Here is a 15,048-nt window from a genome sequence, read left to right as displayed (position 1 = left end):
TAACCTTCAGTTACTCTTTATATAGTTGGTAGGAGTCAGACCATGTTTCTTTTTAGCTGAAAAACATTACACCAGGTAACCTCAGTGTTGAAAACTTTTCCGTCGATGTTTGCTGCCCTACAATCCGTCCTAGTCTGTAGTAAAATCAGCGACATTTGACTGTCCTGTTGCTCCCATTGAAATGTATACAGCCTATTTAAAATCTAAAACTTAAAATTGTCCGTAGCCTAAAGTTGTTACCACTGTCCTGTTTGAAATGAATACTAACTAGCTGACTGAATGCCCATTAACCTTATAACTCCTGATGTGTGTGTTTGTGTACACAGAGTGTGTGACGAGGACCCAGGCACAGAGAGACTTGATGAATTTAAGAATCTTATGATTTAATAAAGAAATTTACAGACTTGCACAGAGATGGTAAAATTTCGATCACTGATAACAGAGACGAAGACAACAGATGACAAGGACAGGGAGGACCAGGGGTTTAAACACACCAAGGAGACAGTCATAGAGAACTCGGGACAACTGGAGACATTTAAGGATGCAGGGACCGAAAGAGACACGGAAGAAGTCTCATCATGATGTGTAAAGTTTATCTTGCTTGGCTGGGCAGCTCTCTGGGTGCTCAGCACCCCCAAAGCTCTGATCCTAGAATCGCCCCTGCTCTGAGGTGTTTGACAAGGTTAGTGATGTTGCCACAACCATACATGCCAACCCTCCTGATTTTTCCAGGAGAATACCGAATTTCAGTGCCCCTCCCGAAAATCTCCCGGAGCCTCCATTCTCCCTAATTTCCCCCGATTTTCCACCCAGGCAACAAAATTGAAAAACCATATCGCAGAATTCATAGCGGGCCCAGCCAATTCCAGTTTCCAACAATGGCGGCAGCGACTTAGTTTTAATATCACTCTTATTTCTCTTTCTGGGTCGCAAAAAACTTTTGACATATTTTCAGGTGAGAATGTAGCTGTGTAAACTTCAAATATCTGAGCCGACACATCGTCTTCAAACCCCCGCGGTCTTTCACTACTCGGGTCAAACATGATATATGAGTCACTTTGATCTCAGCCAAACCGATTTACTCTCGAACAAATAAAACACTGAAAAAGCCAAACAATAACATGTTTAAGTTATCAAAGTTATTAGATTAGATTAAATTAAATTTCATTTAATTTTATTAATCCCTCGGGAGGCTTCCTCCGGGGTTTTCACACAGCTGAACAAACGTCAAACAGAAAATGATTAAACAGAAAAGTTTACGTCAGCGCCCGGTTATATTTTAGATAGCAAGGAGCAGACGGCAGTTTCACTCCACCGAGGGAGCTCGTGACGTACTACCCGGCTTTCTTTAGACCACGAAGGGCGGGTCCTCAGGTGGAAGCAGCCTCTGAATTTGGACACCCCCGCTGTTTCCGGGCCGGCCAATAATAACGGTGACATGTAACGTATTTTATCCGATAAATAAACCCTGTAAAATGTATTTATTGAGGTTTTCCTGGGAATATCACCAAAATTCGAGCTTTGGAAAACGCCGTATTTCATCCAGTGTCTACCCTCAATTACTGAATAAAAATAATAATTCCCACCACAAACACATGTGCAGGGGACATGGTTGACGCTTCCGGACTGGACAGGTTGAAGTTTAGCTGACGGTGTTTCCCTCCTCTCCGTCCTGAGTGGCGCGATCTGGTTTGATGTTCTCAGGACTTAAAAGCAGTTTTTGTTTATTTTGAGCTTTTTGAGTTTTTGATGTAAAACAGCTAAAAATAAAAATGTCTTAGACTCTTGTAACTGTTAAAGATGAATATTGGCGAGATTTAGTTTCGCCAGTAGGTGGCAGTGGCGGCTCAGACAAACAGGTGACCGGCAAAATAATCCCTCACAAAAGTAACGCAGGCCACTTATTGTAATGGCAGCCGTCAGTAAAACAGAACTGTTTTGCTGTGTTTCAGCGCAATAAACCTCCACGTGCACCTGGATGAACCTCGTCTTCCGTCAGTGTGTAACACGTCTTCAAAGTGGGTGACTTCCATCCTTTTTATACAGTCTGTGGTCTGGAAGCAGCCCAGGACATTTTACTCCAACCAGGATTTTAAAATCAGCCCATTCTGCAGAAAGGCTCATAAATAAAGAACCTCGGCAGTAAAAGACGGTCGATGAGTAAACGCTTATTAACCCCGATTCTTTCGTCCCCATGATAGAACAGAGAAAACCGACTCTTAGTGTGTTAAAACATTTATATTTCTTTTATTCAATCATCTTCCGGAAGAGAGAGACCCCTGCACAGCCCAAAACGCCAGTTGCAGGATCTCGAACATTAGAATCATAAACTGTGCCTCATATAGGTTTGATTTCTGTACTTTACACGTCACAGTTTCAAACATTGCTTATATGGCAAAGTTCCTCTTTTCTGTGTCTTATCTATTAATATGGCTGTGCACTAAAACTTCCTGTTGTTCAGTCTGGCTGAGCACTTAGTTTGGGAGTCAAAAGTGGCCTTGCTCTACAAACCTTCATGATTAAAGAACATAAAACAATATAATGAGAAAATAAGGATACTAAGGATATTAGTTACATGACTCTCTGATTGCAGAATGTAAAATTTCCAGATTTCTAAACGTTTAAAACTCATGTACAAAAATCTCAATCAGAACTTTGTGTGCAACAAATTATTCACAGAATAACTCAGAGAATCGGCGCCGTCTCCAGAGCTTTGACTCGAGTGGCGAACAGCAGGACGTTCTTCTCCACCTCTGCGTTGATCTGCGCCTGCGAGGCTCGCGGGTTCTGTCGCAGGAACTGTGCGATGCTCAGGACGCAGTCTCGCTGAGGACACGGAACAGAACGACATGCATCGTGAGGAAATGACACGCGAGCAGAGTGGCGGATGTGATTGGCGCCCCCGCTGTACCTTGTAGGCGTCAACTTTGTCCTGGCCGGTGAGCCGATTCAGCAGCTCTCTGCCGACCTGGACGCCCGTCACCGCCGCCAAGATCCTCCGGTCCTCCTCAGTCTGAGAGTTCAACCATCGCAGCAGCGCCACCTGCAGGAAACACGATGAGAACCAATCGCAGAGTTTTTGTCTGTAAACCCAGCAGACATGCCACAGGTGTTTTTATGAACACAAAAAGTGAAAAAGATGAACAGAAACAAGCTGGGGCTCTTTAGATTCTCCCGTAAACTCACAAAACTAGACCAAAGACAGAGCTGATGGAGAAAGACGCAGCATCCCTCTGTGCAGGTGAGCCTCAGCAGCCAATCAGGAGCAGGGACTGAACTTAAAAACGAACTGGATGAAAAACACGTGGGTGTACAGAGGCTGAGGGCTGGACTGTGGATCAGGAAGTGACTTCAGGTTTAACTGTGGGTATAAAAGAGCTGCCGACAGACAGACAGACCTAAAGCGTGTACCTGCTGCCTGTGGGAAAGGAAGAGGGACAGGTACACCTGCAGGTGTACCTGTGTCTTCAGGAGGATTTGTGGCTGTTTTCCTTTCAGCTGAGTTAGATTTTAATTTGACTCTGCTGATAGTTTGATGTTCCTGTGACCCTGCACCTGTAAAGATTACAAGGTCCATGACATGTCAGGGACCCTCCCACAGGATTTCAAATGTGGGACCAATTGTTCTTGGAGCGGAAGAAGCTTCTCTGATTAAGTCCAGGCGCTTTTCTCTCCAGGCTCCTTAGACTACGATGACTGAAACCTGTAATGATTCCTGAAAAATTAAATTGTTTCTGTTCTTATTAAAAGTCTTTTTGGTCGTTTTGATCGGACCTTCTCGGCCACGTTTAATTTACTGTGACACACGCTGTGATAAAAGTTTACATTTCATTTGTTTCACATCAGATTAAACGGATTTACCTGCTGGAATAACTGCGCGTTGCTCATCTCTCCTGTGTGGTTCACTGACCCGGACATGACCGGAAAACGGCCCAAAAACAGCGAAAAATCCCCAAACTAAGAAAAACGTCCCGAGATTAAACTAAAGCAAACTTCAGCAGCTCCTCTGTGTTCAGCAGCTTTCGCTGAATTTCACATTTATCCACAAATTCGACACGACAGTTTTTGTGGATGTACATGCCCCACTTCCTGTTTACATCACTTCTTCTTCGTCGCTTCAGAAGCAGCTCGGCGGCTCCACAGCGCCGCGTGCGTGAAACAAAACGCTGCTTCCGTCCGCGTGCTGCGCCACAACCGTGTCTCCGCGTGTTTGCCGCAGAGCTCCGACTGAGCGCTGGGTATCGATTCCCATTTCTAAAATCGATTCAATTCCGTTTTGACTCAGACAGTCAGAAATATTCTAATTCTGATCAGTTATCAGTTCATCTCCATATTTTTATATCTATGTATAAAACAAAGTTCATCAGAGGCGTGAGCATCACAGCAGAGGCCTTTGTGTCAAAGGAACTGAGGATAAAACAGAAAATCATGAAGCAGATTTTCCTGGCCTGGCGTTTTATAGCAGATAGCTAGACTTGTAGTCAAGACCGAGACCAAAAAGTCCTTAAACTGCAGCCAGATGCTGCTTCGTTTACGGGTGTCGGGCATATTATGTGTTTTTGCGATGCACAGCCCTCCTCACCGCTGTCTCTCACTCACTGAGAGGACAGACGCACGCTCCACGTGACTCTCACCCTCTCTGTTTTTCACACAATGATATTATCCTATATCCTCGCATGTGATTGGCCACAATATGGAGGGATTGGAGCATAGCTGAGCCCCTGTGTGAGAGCTGAGCAGCCAAAGGAAATTAAGTGAGGAGCGGCTCTCGCTCAGTGGGAGTCGAGTCTGATTCACTACAAAGCGCTCTGTAAGCACGGCTCTTAGAGCTGATGCTTTTGAAATGACACATCATCGAACGTTACGGTGTGTGTCATGGAAACTGTTGACTCCAGATCTCCCGACCACTATGTCGATCTGAGACGGCGAGACCGAGACAAGACGGAGACAAGACGGAGACCACGTAAAAGTGGTCTCGAGACATCAAGTCTACAGATAACCTTAAAAAAATACTGCAGTCGATCCAAAACAGAAGAAAACCATGAATCAACATGTGAACATGACCTGATGCTGCTGAAGTGAAGCAGAGCAAAGTTACAGAGGTTTGATTACAGACACAGCTGAGCAATCATTTGTAAAAGTTTACATTTCTTCGGTTTGAACGGCAGAAATGAGGCATTGTTGTCAGAGGCCGACAGCGCTGAACACCGCAGCACTGCTGCGTGATAAGCAGAGAATAATGCAGAAAACAGAGATTTGATGGTAAACTGGTGTCTGAGGACACTGAGAGAGCTGTGCAGGAAGTAAAAGCCAAAGTCAGAGCGAGTTCATGACGATGTTTATCAAGCGTGAAGCGTAGTTTGGACCTTCGTTTGCCGCAGGTTCAGAGAATTTTGGTTGGAGAGAGAAAACCTGCAGCATCAGAATCACTGAGCTTTCGCTCTTCAGCCCTGACGGTGAGTCCGTGACGTCGGGTGAACGATCCACACTCTGTGTTTACATGTTTCTGCTCTCATTTACTGTTTCGGCTGTTTGCTGGTTGCTGAAATAGTTTTGTGAGATTCTGGCGTTTCTGGCAAAATACATTTATATTTAAAAATCGATTCTAATGAATCGATTTCACTTTATTCAAACTAAAATCGACGGATTTTTTAAACCCACTCCTGCTCTGACTCCATTTAAGCTCCTTTAAATAATTTCCTGTGTAAAAACTGAAACACGAGGTTTCCCTCGTTTCAGTTTCCTTGGAAACAAACAAACAAACTTTTTAATTTTCTTTGTAATGCCTGAAAAAAAATAGTCACATCACTCTTCATTTACCCAGAATGCAGTGCAGACGCATGAAAACAATATGAATGATATTTCAGAGGGAGACATGAAGCCTCACAGACACATTTTATTGTTCCAGACAGCAGATAAATTCATTACTGTCAACATTTGTTTCACTGCAGCTTGTATCGCTGCTGCGACCTTCACAGCCCGTCTCCTGAGCACAATGGCAGCAGTTTGACGGTGCCGGCGTCTTTCGGAGGTCACGCGGTTTCAGCCGCGCTCTTTGGGTTTGGAGAAGGAGCCCAGCTGTTTGGTGTTGGCGTTCCTCAGCTGCTCCAGCTGCCGCTGGCCCCGTCGGTATAAATACTCAATGTGCATCACGTCCGTCTTCTTGATGCGGGAGTTCTCTCGGAACTCGTCGCGGATTCGGGGGAGGAAGCCCGGTTTGTCCTGCCCGGCTCGCAGGAACTGCCGGTACAGAGCGAGGACCTGCTTCTGCAGCTTACTGTGCCGCAACATCAGACCGAGTCAGCAGAGACAAGAGTCCAATCAGAGAGCAGCTATGCACACATGACGCTCCAACACCGGCGTGTCTCCAGCTGCGCTCCCTCACACGCCCACTCTGAACACACCACGAGGCTCAGCTTCACCTGTTTCTTCTCATTCAGGGTCTTAAAGAAGACCTTTGCCTGCAGGAAGAACACAAAGAGAACCGAACAACAAAACAGCGTTCAGGAAGGTTCATCGCGTCACGGTCGCTGATTTTATTCTCTCACAGGAGAAAACTGACACCTTGAAGACACAACAGAAGGCGTCTGCTCACCTGCAGCTCCATATTTATATCCTGCAAGAACAGCTTTGCATCAGTCAAAGTTCAAAATAATCCTTCTTTAGCTCACGTTCTCTCTGTCTGCCTCCTAGCATGCCTTCCTCCTCTCCTCCGGTCAACAGCAGCACAGTTCCCCCTGAGCCAGACTGAATATAACAAATGTTCTCCTTCTACCTGCTTGTTTTTATTTCGAATGCATTCACTGGAGTTCTGATGAAGGAACACGTGTTTGTGTCTCTCTGTTTCCATTAATGTGGTCTGATCTTTAACTCATGTGTGTTTCATATTCCCGCACAAGCATGAACGTGCACGCGAGCCCCGACTGTGCACACAGGTGTCGACGTAAAAGCACGTTTTTATTTCAGTAAAGATTCTTCCTCCGTCCTTTTTTACCCCCCGCCTCTGCTGATTTTCTCATCACTGATTGTTTTCTGTGATAACTGAGCTCACCCGGCACACGTTATAACAACAACAGCGTTTAGGTGTGTCTCTCACTAAAACACATTTCAGCTAAAATAACATAAATAATTGATCTTTGGATTCTGACTGGATCCTTTGACCCTCCTGAGTAACAGTTTTTACAGTAACACATACAGTAGTATTAGCATTACTTATATTATAGTACTACACGCAGTATTACCAGCAGCTGCGGCTTATGAAAGTAACCCACAGCCGGCTGCTGGACCTCAGGATTGATCAGCGAGAGCGATCAGTTCAACTTCCTGTTTACCTGACGGAGTTCCGCTCGGACCGGTTCGGACCGGCTCCGCTGCTTCACCTGTTTGTCCTATTCCACCGTCACAGGTACGTCTCCCGGCTCTCTGTGACCTTATTGCGTTATAACACCGGCCTGAGTCGCAATGACCAGGACAAACTACAAAACACGTGATTTCCGGGTCAGATTTTCACAATAAAGCACGCGCACAGACAAATAAAAGCTAATACCCGTTTTAAGAACGCTGCTCCTGATTGGTTAGAGCTCAGTTACCTTCTGATGTATTCATCTTAATTTGTACCGTCCAAATCGCCCGTGGGGGGGTGTTCGAGTGGGTTAAAAGCTCTTACTGCGGCGGCGCGGAACAGGAAGATTAGTAGCACTTCCGGTGTCACCTTCTGGAGTCAAATGTCAAAACAGGCGAGCTGAAGCAGTTGGGCTCGTGCTTTTATCACCGGCATCTGTTTCCGGGGGAAGGCTTCCGTGATTTATGACGCCGGTACCTGCGGAGAAAGTAACGAAGTACTTTTAGTGAACTACAGTTTTCAGGATTCAGATCCGACAGTAAGAGAGGAATCTCTCCCCGCTTCTGTCACACCTGGTAGAGACCAGAAACACCACACCTGGATCACAGGTGAGCCTCTGCGCGCTTGCAGTCACAGCCTCGAGCTTTGAGGTGTTTTTTTAGCTGATGAAGACGCTCTCTGTTCTTCCTCTTACAGACATGGAGATGACAGCTGAGGAACAGCAGCAGGTGGAGGAGCAGGTGGAGAGGCTGCTGAGTGGGCAGGGGTCAGAGGTCACTGTGTGTGATGTGGGCCTGGAGCAGAGCAAACCCGCCACTCTGAGGAAGAACGTCACCTACATCGTCTGTGCTGTCATCTTCAATGAAAAGGTGAACAGAGGTCACCACAGGTAGCCACTCAGTCTCATCAATACCCTTAAATGATCAATTATTTAATTAATTAACACTCCTTCAGGAGGAGGTGCTGATGGTCCAGGAGGCCAAACCGGACTGTTACAAACAGTGGTATCTTCCTGCTGGGAGGGTGGAGGTGGGAGAGAGCCTGGAGGAGGCAATGAAGAGGGAGGTGAGTGAGGAGGAGCCTGAAGCTGCAGCTCCTCCAGCGTCCAGCAGGGGGAGCAGTGAGTCAGTCCCCATAGACTCCCATGTTAAAACAAACCTGTTTACAGCCTGATACACAAACAGTTTGGTCTCTGTGGATCATATACTCCTTCATAACAGCTGTATGCGGAAGAGCGTTTCTATTACTCACCTGTTCAAATTGTATTAAGGCTTAAAATTTGCATTAATAGGGGCGTGGCCTCTTTGACTGACAGGTAGATGGTGGTACAGGTGGCTGTAGCAGCTAGCTGTGCTAGGCTTCACCTTAACTAATGGGAGTCCCTGAACTGGACCTCTGGACCGTGTTTGTGCTGTCGGAGCCTTTTGGAGCGTTTTAACGACATCATGTGACCAATAATATGCCTGCTGTGATGTCACTGTAGAAACAGAGCATCCGAGGAGGCGGAGCTACAGTTCAGATATTACTGAGCACTGATTAGCAGATATGTGTTTGTGTGATGTTTGCATAAGGTCTGTGAATGCAGCTTCCCAACTTTCTAACCAAGATATGTAGCATTAATTAACTCCTCCCACTTGACCAAATACGATCACTTAAGGTTGAAAAAGTCAAAATACTGAAATAACAGTTTGTTTTTTCATTGGGTAAGCACTGCCCTCCTTGCTTGCCCTGACAAAACAACACTGCTTTGCAGACATCAGGAGGCGAGGAGGAGGAGTGATCTGGCTTTAACCTCAGTGTTATGTCACCTGTGTGAACATGTTTTGTTTTTTTTGTATGTCAATAAAATGTCTGAAAATTCATAATCAGAGACTTTGTGGAGCCCCAGGTGGACATTAGAGGAACTGCAGGTTTTGGGGTTTCAGTGTTTTCTTGTCTTTTTAACTCTTTTATTAAGAAAGTACATTGAACATAACAGTAGTATGACTCTCTACATTGCTTTTGCTTTCAGATTTGTAAACTTATAGTTGAAATATAAAACCCGTAAGAACTTGGGTTGGGGGTAGTGGGGCAGCCAAGTTAGCTTCGCATTATTAAGGTTTCAAAGCTTTGAAATGCCCCCTTGCGGACAGATGATAATAATTGGTTAGGCCTGTTGGACTCCAGTTCTTGAAGCTCTTATCGCACTGATTCAGGGTAAAGTCTGAGTCATATACGCACTATCTAAAGACTTTAGAGGCATTTCCAAACCACAAATTCTTATTGCTTCACTCCAAGCAGATATCATTACTCGTAGTGTTGGTTCATCTGGCAGGTTTGTTTTGTTCTGTAGCTTTGTGTCTGATATTAAAGCTGTAGCTGGTATTACTTTAACATTTGTTCCTTCCAGATCTTTCCATCCCACAGTGTAATCTAAACAACAGAGACATATCAATGGCCTTAACTGAGCTGCACAGTAATACTCTCATAGATTTAGAGGGTTTTATATTTAACTCTGGCTTTGTTCCCTTTCCAAATGTATTTTGACAGCAGTCTATCCCACTCCACAAACTGTTTTTGTGGTGTGGGAATCTGTAGCGACCGAAACAAATACAGCATGTTTAATCTAATGGCTTCAATCCTAGAGTGTAGGTCCAATAAAGGGATGGGATTCAGAATCAGAATCAGAATACTTTATTAATCCCGAGGGAAATTAGGGATCCCATCTTTGTATATCAGATTTTATGGATTCATTCACAGGACCATAGTTGGCATCAAACATTTTGGTGACGTCACGATGTATTACCCCCCTACGTACCTAATGCTACCTGCGTCCCATTTCCATTTACAGTGATTCTTCATTTCGATTGGTGGATCGTAGTTTAGAGTTAGTACCTGCGTTTTGTTTACATTAACCTTGTATCCCGAGAAACTCTGAGAGCATTTCCATGATTTTGGGGAGTGCCTGTGTGGGACAGGATGTAGTAGGTCGTCGGTGAACAGTGCTAATGTCTGGTCCCCTCCTGCTGTTCTTACTGTCTCTGCCTGATCCACTGATGGTTCTGTAAACAAGTTGTTTCTGCTGATTAAACGAGCTTCACAGCGTAGCTTCTACTGGACATGTACTTATTGGCTTCCACTGCCGTGTCGTAAATCTTTGTTTATCGGTATATTTCACCTTAGCTAAGCTGGAGGGGATCTGCTGCTCTTTCAGGGTCTCGCACACGTTGGCGTATTCTCTTGGTTTTTTTAGAATCGGGGGGTTAGTCAGGGTCCAAGCTCACTTGGTTGGAGGTAAATCCTCTGTTCTGCCATGCCGTACGAAGCAGAAGTTCCTTTGTTTTGAAGCTGAGGAATTTCACAATAATAGATCGCAGGGGAGCGTCGCCTGGGGGTGGTGCGCCCGTTCGATGCGTACGTCAAGTTCATCTTTGGACGGCCCCAGGCCTTCCCGCGGAAACTTCTCAACAAACTCACTCACTGTTGTAGAGCCCGCTCTGCTGTCTCGGGTACAGCAGAAATGCATTTGTTCTCTCTTCCTGTACGGCTCTGTAGGTCTGTCAGTTTATCCTCCACCTTGTAACAGCAGTCTGGCGAGGAAGGAGCGGCTAGCAGGTCCAGCGGGCATGAGGTGTGGAGGTTAGCCGGATAACTCGAAGCCAGTCAGTTAAATTAAAGAACAGACCTTTATTCATTGTCAGCAACATAAGACCATACAAGCCAGGTCTCCACGGCTCTACTCTGTCCGTACATACATGTGCGGGGATCGGTAATCCCGGTGCCAGGCCGTTACAATGGTGAGGTCTGTCCTGAGAGCAGAACACGAGCAGCATGTAATGGCTGCCACGCTATACTCACACACCCACTAGGAGACTCCCCCAACTACTACAATAGTAGGGCAACCCCCCTAGTGGTGCGATAACACAATAAGGGTTGTTACAACCTTCACCTGTAGCTTTATTTTTTCAATCATGGCGACCTCGGTGTTCTCGATCCTGCCCTCAGCCTCGTCCAGTCTGGCGCTCACCTTTAGGATTTCTTCCTTGATCTCCCCAGTTGTGCACTGTTTTCTTGGCGAAAGTCTTTTATTTCCTGTAACAGTGTCCAAGTCAGCCATATTTCAGCCGTTGCCTGCTGGGGTTGATTCACAGTGTGCGGCAGCAGGTTTGCAGTGAGAGGAGAAAGGTATCAGCCTGGAAGCTATCATTATTTTCCCACCGTTAAACTACCACTTCATTGCCACCTCCGAGTATTGGTTTGGTGTATTTCGCTCACCCCCTTCTTTATTCACCTCGAGGTGCTGCCATCACAGTGACGTTCAAATCGGAAGTCCGTTTCAGTGTTTTCTTTCATTAAAGATGATATTTGGGAGATGACATGAAGCTTTATGGAACTTAAATTAAATGTGTAGTTTTTTTAAAGGCCATCATTAGAAGGGACTGCACATTGATGAGTTTCCAGGTTGCCTCTGATTTCTGCTGCAGTATTTAAAGCTGCCCTGTGTTGAGCAGCAGCTTTGTGAGATGTTTGCTTCAGCTATAAATTCAGTGTCACACTTTTCCTGCTATCCGTGTCGGATCACAGGCGCAGCAGTCCGAGCCGGCCTGCACAGAACTTCGTGCTTTCCATCCCAGACTCTGCTCAGGAGGACGTAATGCTGTGAAAGGATCTCCGTCCTCTCTGTGATCACCACCCTGCTACAAACAGCAGTCTTGCTTATTGCTGCTCCTCTGACTGAAGAGCGAGCTGCTTGGTTGGTCTTTAGAAGAAGTGTTGAGTGATGCATCAAACGCACCTCTTTGTGTGAGGGTACTCAGATAAAAAGCTGATGAGCAGCGCTGGGATGTCTTTGATCTGGGTTTCAGGTTTTGTTGAACCAGCTCATGCAGAGAAAGCCTGGCTTTGTCTTCCATCAGCTGCGGCTCTCTTTGTCTGCAGGTGAAGGAGGAGGCGGGGTTTGAAAGTGAGCCAGTCACCTTGCTGCTCATCCAGGAGCAGGGACCTCAGTGGATCCGTTTCATCTTCCTGGCCAAGGTCACAGGTCAGAGGTCACACACTTTATTAGTGTTGAAGGGTGACCTTTTTACTCCGAGCCCCTGAACGCATCGTTAGCTTTGTCTGGTTTGAGGAAGCTGGGTGAATATGTGTATCACATGAAGGGCAGCAGAGTTTAAGGAGCGTGTCTCTCCTCTTCTGTCAGGGGGAAGTTTAAAGAGTCTGTCAGCAGCAGATCAGGAGTCTCTTCAGGCCTCGTGGTGGGACAGACATTCAGAGCTCCAACTCAGAGGGCGGGACATCCTCCGCCTCATCGAATCTGGACTGAAGTATGTAAACTCAGCGAAACACACCACAGAGTTGAGTTTAGTTATTGATTAACCTGCAGCATCACTTTAAATTCACATCAGTTTTATTTATGGAGTACCAGTGCACTTAAAAGATAGTGTCTGTCTCCTGAATCCAAACTGGAAGCTGGTTCCACAGAAGAGGGGCCTGAAAACTGAAGGCTCTGCCTCCCATTCTACTTTTAAATACTCGAGGAACAACAAGTAGGCCTGCAGAGCGAGAGCGAAGTGCTCTAATAGGGTGATATGGTACTACAAGGTCATTAAGATAAGATGGGGCCTGATTATTTAAGACCTTGTATGTGAGGAGCAGGATTTTCAATTCTGGATTTAACAGGAAGCCAAAACAGGAGAAATCTGCTCTCTCTTTCTAGTCCCTGTCAGGACTCTTGCTGCAGCATTTTGGATCAGCTGAAGGCTTTTCAGGGAGTTTTTAGGACTTCCTGATAATAATGAATTACAGTCGTCCAGCCTGGAAGTAATAAATGCATGAACTAGTTTTTCAGCGTCACTCTGAGACAGGATATTTCTAACTTTAGAGATGTTGCACAAATGGAAGAAAGCAGTCTTACATATTTGTTTAATATGTGCGTTGAAGGACATGACCTGGTCAAAAATGACACCAAGGTTCCTCACAGCGTTACTGGAGGCCAAGGTAATGCCATCCAGAGGAAGAATCTGCTTAGATACCATATTTCTAAGCTTTTCAGGGCCGAGTACAATAACCTCAGTTTGATCTGAATTAAGAAGCAGAAAGTTAGCGGCCATCCAGGTCTTTATGTCTTTAAGACATTCCTGCAGTTTAACTCATTGGTGTGTGTTATCTGGCTTCATGCACAGATAGAGCTGGGTGTCATCTGCATAGCAGTGTAAATGTATGCTATGTCTTCTAATGATGCTGCCTAAGGGAAGCATGTATAATGTAAACAGAATTGGTCCTAGCACTGAACCCTGTGGAACTCCATAATTAACCTCAGTGTGTTTAAAAACTTCCTTTATCTGAGTTGTTCAGCCTCTTTTTGATCTGTACAATGTTGACGTGGCGACTCCTGACTTTCCTGCCGTGCTGCCTTCAGGTACCGTCTGAGTCCCTGCCATCCTGTCACGCTACCCTTAGACCTGAGCTGCCGTCACGTGGTGCAGAGACTCATGTTGGTCTTCGTCGGTGCTGAGGAGCACATCTGGGTTCTGCTCATCAGAGGTAACAAACTCACTCGTTAGCACTGACAGAAAACTTCACGCACTCTACAGTTTGGCTTTTTTCCTGAAAACACGGCCGAGTTAAAGTGTTTTAAGTGTGACATCTTCCTAAATAACCTGTAATTAAGTAGGACCCTGAGCCTCAGTAACAGACTGAACTAAATTAAATAATGCAATATATTAGAAAGTTACAAATATAAGAAACAGTCCTAATATATATAAATACCTCAATGATAAATATCCAGAATATTACAGACGTGATTTTTTTGCTGGCAGCCCCGGAGCCCCACCTCCCAACAGCGGCGGCGGTGAGGACCCACGCGGTGACCTGGGCGGCCAACATGGTGGTGCAGGAAGCCATGCAGTCGGCTTACTACGACCATGATGTCAACACGCTGGGCGTGCTCAGTCTGCAGCACAACGGCCGACAGAATGGCAAGACGGACGGCGTGTGCTTCAACACACTGGTGGCGCTGACGCCTGACCACGTCCAGCGCGATGAGGACGGGCGCAAGGTGGAGTGGACACCGACGGGGCAGCCTCCGCGTGTGGAGCACCCTCGCTACGTCTGGCATGAAGTCCAGAAACAAACGCTGAGGGAGAAACTGCTGGAGAAAACCAGAAACGCCGCCCTGGTACCGATCCACAGCCTGTACTGACCGCCGGCGCCGAGCGTACAGGGACGACACCAACTGTACTCTTTGACAAGAACGAGAAGTTTTAGGTTTTATTCTGAAAGGCAATCTATGCCAGTAACTGCAGCAATAAAATTAAAGATGATGACTGTCAGGGAATCACTCCGACCGCCCCCAGACTGGAGCTCCCGGGGTCGTCGGGGGCGGTCCAGGGTGGGGGGAGGGACCTCAGAGCCTTACTGGTCCTCTATCATGTAGATTACGAGTTACTGATTTGTTGTGAAATTCTGTCTTCAGCTGATTAAGGACATGTCCAGCATCGCTCACTGACCTGTGGAGAAGCTGATCATCTGCTCGCTGCTCTTGACGAAGGCGGTCGCACTTATCTCCTCCTCCTCCTCTCCCTTATCTTCCCTGCTTAGCCTCTTGTGTCCTTGTCTAGTCTCGTGGTTTTTGTATTACTTTTCCCTGAACACTCTCTCACAGTCTGTTCTCTAAAACCTAAAAGAGAATTATGGATTTGATCAACTGGTTGCTAAATGCAATCGAC

General features: G+C 46.1%; 3 protein-coding genes across 4 annotated transcripts; 1 reads left to right on the top strand and 2 right to left on the bottom strand.

Moving 5' to 3' along the window:
• Positions 1-2,223: 2,223 nt before the first annotated feature.
• LOC145432255 (uncharacterized) lies at positions 2,224-4,225 on the bottom strand. The gene is made up of 3 exons (XM_080308967.1): positions 3,862-4,225; positions 2,912-3,043; positions 2,224-2,826 (listed from the first exon to the last, which is right to left on the bottom strand). Exons 1-3 carry the CDS (start codon positions 3,916-3,918, stop codon positions 2,686-2,688), a joined length of 330 nt encoding a protein of 109 aa, XP_080165093.1. The 5' UTR covers positions 3,919-4,225; the 3' UTR covers positions 2,224-2,685.
• A 1,631-nt stretch (positions 4,226-5,856) lies between these two features.
• sdhaf1 (succinate dehydrogenase complex assembly factor 1) lies at positions 5,857-6,439 on the bottom strand. Its single transcript, XM_080308968.1, has one exon. The coding sequence runs from the start codon at positions 6,289-6,291 to the stop codon at positions 6,043-6,045; it is 249 nt and encodes an 82-aa protein (XP_080165094.1). The 5' UTR covers positions 6,292-6,439; the 3' UTR covers positions 5,857-6,042.
• A 1,255-nt stretch (positions 6,440-7,694) lies between these two features.
• On the top strand, positions 7,695-14,894 carry nudt18 (nudix (nucleoside diphosphate linked moiety X)-type motif 18). Of its 2 annotated transcripts, XM_026188216.2 has the most exons (7): positions 7,695-7,950; positions 8,039-8,211; positions 8,297-8,407; positions 12,260-12,362; positions 12,522-12,645; positions 13,740-13,864; positions 14,140-14,894. In XM_026188216.2, exons 2-7 carry the CDS (start codon positions 8,041-8,043, stop codon positions 14,520-14,522), a joined length of 1,017 nt encoding a protein of 338 aa, XP_026044001.1. In that variant the 5' UTR covers positions 7,695-7,950; positions 8,039-8,040; the 3' UTR covers positions 14,523-14,894. The 2 variants fall into 2 exon arrangements, with proteins under 2 accessions (XP_026044001.1, XP_026044000.1); XM_026188215.2 differs by having other exon boundaries at positions 7,935-8,211.
• Positions 14,895-15,048: the final 154 nt, after the last annotated feature.

Source organism: Astatotilapia calliptera, chromosome 12 (assembly GCF_964374335.1).
Source record: "Astatotilapia calliptera chromosome 12, fAstCal68.1, whole genome shotgun sequence".
In the NCBI taxonomy this organism is placed as follows: Eukaryota; Metazoa; Chordata; class Actinopteri; order Cichliformes; family Cichlidae; genus Astatotilapia; species Astatotilapia calliptera.
Note: the sequence above shows the minus strand (reverse complement) of the source record. Positions and strands in the feature narration are given on the sequence as shown.

Excerpts from the sequence above, each read along its gene's own strand:
- LOC145432255 (XM_080308967.1), bottom strand. The coding sequence starts at position 3,918 with ATGTCCGGGTCAGTGAACCACACAGGAGAGATGAGCAACGCGCAGTTA. Across the intron at positions 3,044-3,861 it reads ACGCGCAGTTATTCCAGCAG|GTGGCGCTGCTGCGATGGTT; the intron begins GTAAATCCGTTT and ends TGTTTCCTGCAG. Across the intron at positions 2,827-2,911 it reads ACAAAGTTGACGCCTACAAG|CGAGACTGCGTCCTGAGCAT; the intron begins GTACAGCGGGGG and ends CCGTGTCCTCAG.
- nudt18 (XM_026188215.2), top strand. The coding sequence starts at position 8,008 with ATGAAGACGCTCTCTGTTCTTCCTCTTACAGACATGGAGATGACAGCT. Across the intron at positions 8,212-8,296 it reads CTGTCATCTTCAATGAAAAG|GAGGAGGTGCTGATGGTCCA; the intron begins GTGAACAGAGGT and ends ACACTCCTTCAG. Across the intron at positions 13,865-14,139 it reads CTGGGTTCTGCTCATCAGAG|CCCCGGAGCCCCACCTCCCA; the intron begins GTAACAAACTCA and ends TTTTGCTGGCAG.
- sdhaf1 (XM_080308968.1), bottom strand. The coding sequence starts at position 6,291 with ATGTTGCGGCACAGTAAGCTGCAGAAGCAGGTCCTCGCTCTGTACCGG.